This window comes from Poecilia reticulata, linkage group LG1 (assembly GCF_000633615.1).
Source record: "Poecilia reticulata strain Guanapo linkage group LG1, Guppy_female_1.0+MT, whole genome shotgun sequence".
In the NCBI taxonomy this organism is placed as follows: domain Eukaryota; kingdom Metazoa; phylum Chordata; class Actinopteri; order Cyprinodontiformes; family Poeciliidae; genus Poecilia; species Poecilia reticulata.
The window spans coordinates 33,826,156-33,831,510 of NC_024331.1; the positions used below are offsets into that span (position 1 = coordinate 33,826,156).

General features: G+C 53.0%; 3 protein-coding genes across 4 annotated transcripts in view; 2 read left to right on the plus strand and 1 right to left on the minus strand.

Moving 5' to 3' along the window:
* LOC103471758 (cysteine-rich protein 2-binding protein) overlaps positions 1 to 4,427 on the plus strand; it is a 12,493-nt gene extending 8,066 nt beyond the window's left edge. The window contains exons 9-11 of the mRNA XM_008420940.2: positions 3,382 to 3,557; positions 3,625 to 3,815; positions 3,897 to 4,427. Of these exons, the coding sequence (XP_008419162.1) occupies positions 3,382 to 3,557; positions 3,625 to 3,815; positions 3,897 to 4,070 (541 nt within the window). The 3' untranslated portion in view covers positions 4,071 to 4,427. The remainder of the gene's footprint in view (positions 1 to 3,381; positions 3,558 to 3,624; positions 3,816 to 3,896) is intronic.
* dzank1 (double zinc ribbon and ankyrin repeat domains 1) overlaps positions 181 to 5,355 on the minus strand; it is a 17,868-nt gene continuing 12,693 nt past the window's right edge. Inside the window, exons 7-15 of one of the 2 annotated variants that reach the window (XM_008420962.2) lie at positions 2,311 to 2,428; positions 2,133 to 2,237; positions 1,817 to 1,939; positions 1,586 to 1,747; positions 1,288 to 1,516; positions 1,070 to 1,173; positions 895 to 978; positions 717 to 819; positions 181 to 464 (exon numbers count right to left, since the gene is read on the minus strand). In XM_008420962.2, the coding sequence (XP_008419184.1) occupies positions 376 to 464; positions 717 to 819; positions 895 to 978; positions 1,070 to 1,173; positions 1,288 to 1,516; positions 1,586 to 1,747; positions 1,817 to 1,939; positions 2,133 to 2,237; positions 2,311 to 2,428 (1,117 nt within the window). In that variant the 3' untranslated portion in view covers positions 181 to 375. Of the gene's footprint in view, positions 465 to 716; positions 823 to 894; positions 979 to 1,069; positions 1,174 to 1,287; positions 1,517 to 1,585; positions 1,748 to 1,816; positions 1,940 to 2,132; positions 2,238 to 2,310; positions 2,429 to 5,355 lie in introns of both variants that reach the window. The other variant, XM_008420953.2, reaches the window with a different exon arrangement.
* The window catches only part of polr3f (polymerase (RNA) III (DNA directed) polypeptide F), a 16,643-nt gene continuing 13,483 nt past the window's right edge, over positions 2,196 to 5,355 (plus strand). Inside the window, exons 1-2 of the mRNA XM_008421043.2 lie at positions 2,196 to 2,257; positions 2,328 to 2,461. The gene's annotated coding sequence lies outside the window, so the exon portion shown is untranslated. The remainder of the gene's footprint in view (positions 2,258 to 2,327; positions 2,462 to 5,355) is intronic.

The window sequence follows — 5,355 nt, forward strand, 5'->3', positions numbered from 1 at the left end:
GTGAAATTAAAGCTGCAGTATTTTATATAAACATTTTTTACACATATTTGTTAAAACTGTCATCATGTTGTGACAGTATGATATGAGAGGTAATCTGTAAAAAATCTATTTCCTCTGCCTTCTCTCAGTGCTAGAAACAACCAATCAGAGGCAGGAGAGTTATAGTGCTGTCAATCACAATCTCATGTGGTGCTGCTCATCCAAACTGTGACCTTTTCATGGGTCAGATAGACTCAAAACAGCAGCTGCACAGGAGGCCCCAACTAATCTTTTGTCAGGGTCCCAAGATTCCTGGCGGCGCCCCTGAACAGAACCGTCTGATCCATTGCTCACCTGCAGCCACGCAGCCAATCAGAGCCCAGCTAGCAGGCCCGGTTACCAGCGGCCCGGCCTGGCCTGGTTCCGTTCAGTTTTTACCAACAGGTTCGGTTCTGGGTCGGGATCCTGCTTCAGCCCTCGACTTCCTGGAAGACAAAGCAGAGTTCTGAGCCAGAGGAGACCCTCCATGTGTTCCGCAGGCCCAAAGCCTCAACCGGGTCGGAACCAGCTCTGTCAGGAGGAAAGAATTTCATCCTAAAAGTAAAGTAGGAAGTAAAGTAAAACTGAAGGCTGTGGTTTCTGGGTTTCCCCTCCGGCCACCAGGGGTCACTGTTCATCGGTCCGGCCCGGTTCTCTTCTCTCCGAAACAGAACCACCAGAACATCCTCTGTTCTTACCGGCTCTGTCTGTAGCGTGCTGTGTGACACTGCTCAGTGTCTGGACCCGACCCGGTTCCGTAGAACTTCCTGCCGGGCCATCAGGGTCGTTGTCAGGTCCGACCTGCTGGACACAGAGGTTCTGCCGGGTCAAAGGTCTGCCTTCAGAACTGGTTCAGCGACCCAGACCGGGCCTCACCTGCAGGTTCTGATCGGCAGCCAGCGAGAAGCTCAACGTCAGAACCACTTCATCCTGGTTCTGCTGGACCAGTGCTGACACCATCTGGACCGGGCAGAACAATAAACCGGATCAGAATCAATCTGGCCCACATTCAGCTGAACCACAGGTTCTGTTCCTCAGGTGAGCAGCTTACCCGGCCCAGTCGAGGTTCTGCCAGCAGGGTTCTGAAGGAGGCCCGGTTCTGGGTGTAGCTCCTCAGGTGAGCACAGACATGGTCCAGTTGGTTCCTCCAGTAGCCTACAGAACCACCAGAACCAGAATCAACAGAACAATCAGAACCAACGGAATCAAACAGAACCATCGGGAAGATCCCTGGACCGGGCCAAGCCTCTGATGGCGTTGCCATGGTACCTCTGCCGGGGCTGACGGCGCTGAGCGGTGGCCGGCGGTCGCTCCTCGCCGCCTCCCGCCGGCGCCACATCGCCCTCTGCTGGTCCCGCTGCTGCAGCTCAGTGGCTGATGGGTAATAGAGTCCGACAGTCTGCGTGGACCGATCCACAAGGGGAGGAGCTACGCCCCGTCTGGAGGCGGGGCTCTGTGGGGGCGGAGCCTTCCAGGCAGAGCCACAAGGGGGCGGGGCCTGCGAGTACCCAACCTGTTAATGACAGGAAGGAAGTAAGCGGACGACAGGAAACGGGTGTCTTTCTACCTGGCTGTGGGCGGGGTCCTCTTCAGGCGGTGTGATGTCATTGCAGGGTGTGGGCGGGGCCAGTGCCAGGAGGAACACGCCACACGTCACACAGTGGGCGGCGTCCAGCGGTGCGCTTGCTCCACACCGCCAACACGTGACCCAGCAGGGGGCGTGGCCAGCCTGGATATGCACATCAATAAATATCCCACAATGCTTCACTGCCCAGCACACCAAGAGGTCAAAGGTCACCTTGGTGCCACAACGGTCGCAGAATCTGGCATCATGGCGGTTCTGACGGCGACAGCTGGAGCAGGACCACATGCTGCCGCCCACCGGCCCACTAGAGGGGGCGCTGCCTCCGCCCTGATCGACCTGCAGCAACACAAACAGGTAAACCCAGACCAGAACACGGACCAGAATCCGGACCAGAACCCGGAGCGGTTCTGCTCTGGACGCACCAGCCGCAGGTCAGAACCAGAACTCAATGTGAGTACTTCCTGGTTGACGTCCCGGTTCCATCAGAACCTGACCCATGTTTGCTAACGGCGATGCACCTTAAGCTCACCTGCAGGGAGAAGCCGGCCCGGGACCCATCTGTGGACGCCTCACAGGTCCAACAGGTCTGAGAGTCGATGGGAACCAGGCAGCGACAGGAAGGACACGGCAGCAGCTGAGACAGCAGGACAGACGGTCAGTCCGTCCGGACCAGCCGACACCAGCTGGACGGTGGACGAGTGCAATACCTGTCCTCTCCCAGCAGGGGGCGGCCTGAGTACCGGAACGGGAGGAATCACAGCACCACACTGAGGACAGAACCGAGCAAACGGGTCTGAAGGGCAGACGCAGAGGCAGCGAGGACACCTAGAGACACAGGACACGTCCCCCAGTGGACAGGTGAGGAACCACAATACCAATAATAAACATTAATAAACCATTAATAAATATTAGTAAACAATAAACCAGTTATAAACTATTAATAAACCAACAATAAGCATTAATATGTTTATTATAATATAAAAATCATGAATGGTTTATTTATTCATAGTAAACCATTAATAACCCAATAATAAACATGAATAAACCATTAATAAGCAGTAATAACCCATTAATGAACATTAATAAACCATTAATAACCCATTAATAAGCAGTAATAACCCATTAATGAACATTAATAAACCATTAATAACCCANCTCAGCCTGACTCACCAGGAGCTAACTAGCCTAGCATGTCATCACAGCTGCTGCTGTTAAGGCCATTAAAACAAACAAGTTAAATGTATTTTAAATATCTCGGTAAACATTTTTKCTATACTGATTAAATCCTGGCCAAATAGAGGCTAACAGCTTAGTTAGCTTAGCTACAGACTGCTAACAGGTCGATAGCCACCGACCTCTTGAAGAAAAACGCTTTCAGATGGACTCCCTTTCTTCTCGTCGTTCTTTTTTAAACCCGTTTTATTATTTTTTGGGCAGCTGGTTATTATCTCTTTCTCTACTGACCGCTATTAGACACCGTCAGCGTCCGGCGCTAAGCAGGTCACTAAACATGGACGCTGGCTTTCTGGTCAGGGAGGGAGAACATTTAACTCACTGCTATAAACAAGTGAAAACAACGATAGGATTCATTTTATTAGTGACGGGGCAACAAAACGGGCCTTTTTGTATTAAAAACACATTTTTGTGGGGGACCCCTAGTGGTCAGGAGGCTAACTATCCCTGCTATAAGGAACACTCGGTTCTGGCCCTGGTCCTTAACTCTGGTTCTGGACCTTGTGTCTCTCCGTCTCTTCTTCACCTGTCCATCTCTTCCTCAGGAGGGACTTTGAGTCCCGCCCCCTGAAGCTCCGCCTCCTGGCTGAGATCCGGGCGTTTCCCCACAGGACGGATCCGGACTGGACCCCAGAACCCGACGCTCCCATCGACTACTGCTACGTCCGGCCCAACCACATCCCCTCGGTCAACGCCATGTGCCATGACAGCTTCTGGCCAGGTAGCCCCGCCCCCACCTGCCACTGCTGCTGCGGTGGCGCCCTCTGACCTCAGGCGTGTCCCTCCAGGTGTGGACCTGTCCGAGTGCCTGCAGTACCCGGACTTCAGCGTGGTGGCGCTCTACAGGAAGGTGGTGGTGGGCTTCGGGTTCATGGTTCCGGACGTGAAGTACAGCGAGGCGTACATCTCCTTCCTGCTGGTTCACCCGGAGTGGAGGCGCGCCGGCATCGGCACCTTCATGATCTACCACCTGATCCAGGTGAGTCCGGCCGCGCCCACACACTGCCGGGACAGGTGTGTGTGACCTGTGTGTGACCTGTGTGTGACCTGTGTGTTTCAGACGTGCATGGGGAAGGACGTGACGCTCCACGTGTCGGCCAGCAACCCGGCCATGCTGCTGTACCAGAAGTTCGGCTTCAAGGCCGAGGAGTACATCCTGGACTTCTACGATAAATATTACCCAGTGGACAGCAGCGAGTGCCGCCACGCCTTCTTCCTCCGGCTGCGGCGCTGACCCGCACTCTGGTCCTGGTGCGGGTTCCGGTACCGGTCCGCGTCTGGTCCCGGTCCGGCTTGAGTCCAGGAAGTTTAGAAGCTTGTCAGAAACAGACGGATCAGAAGTATTCAGACCCCTGATACATTTCCACTGAAGCTAATGTTGTGGTTGGAGCTCCGACCCGGTTCTGACCCGGTTCCGACCCGGTTCTGACCCGGTTCCGACCCTTCCAGTTTAAACCTGTAGGGCCCAGAGTCCTGTGTTTCCATGTTTGACCAGCAGGCGGCGCCGTTTCCCCGAGTCACAAATGAATAATTTTTCATTTGATTAAAATGATAAATATAATTTTCTCATCCTGATGACATGAATAAATAAAAACTTCTAAATCAATGTTGGGCTTTATTTCCATAAACTGGAAGAAACGACCTGGCTGGGGTCAAAGGTCAACCCCACAAATATTCCATCATATTTGATCCGCTGGTCCTGATCGGTCCGATCTGCTGAGGGCGGGCGTCACCATAGCAACCATCACACCGCTTCTTCATGCCAGGAAACCAAAATGGCCGCCTCAGTTCGTCACAGGAACGGGTCGGAACCAGAATCAGGGCGTCTGAAGCTCTGAAGGCGTGTAGCGTTCTGAACCGGCCTGGTCCGGTCAGAGGAAGGTTCTGGTTCTGCTGGGACTGGCCGGTTGGCAGCGTCTGACCCGCAGACCCGCTCGCCCTGTACCTGTAGGCACATGGTGACATCATAAGAGGGAGGAGCCACGGCGGCAGACGCTCAGGCCAGGTGAGTCGTACCTGAGCAGGAACTCGGCGATGGGCGGCCAATCAGAACCCAGAACTGCAGAGTTCTTCATTCTGAGGAAGAGGAGAGCGCCTTGAAGTCACATGACAAACCGAAGGGGGCGTGGCCAGAATGTGGGCGTGGCCAGGGATCATGAATCAGGTGTTGCCACCATAGACATAACATAAGGATAGACCCTCATGGCCGCTCTCGCCTATTGTCGCTGACGAGATTTAGGGCGGCTTAGACTAGTTCTAGACTTACTTGATTATTCATATTTGGTGCCTGATGAGAGTTTTATTCTTTTCCTGGATTTCTATAAGGCCTTTGACACAATCGAACATCAATTCATTTTTCAATCTTTAAAAAAATTTGGTTTTGGCCCGTTTTTTTGTAACGCTGTCAAAACATTATACTCCAATTGCAATAGTGCTATTAAATTGCCAAACGGCTCCACCCCTAGATTTATCCTAAAACGTGGTATTCGACAAGGATGTCCTGTTTCACCATATTTATT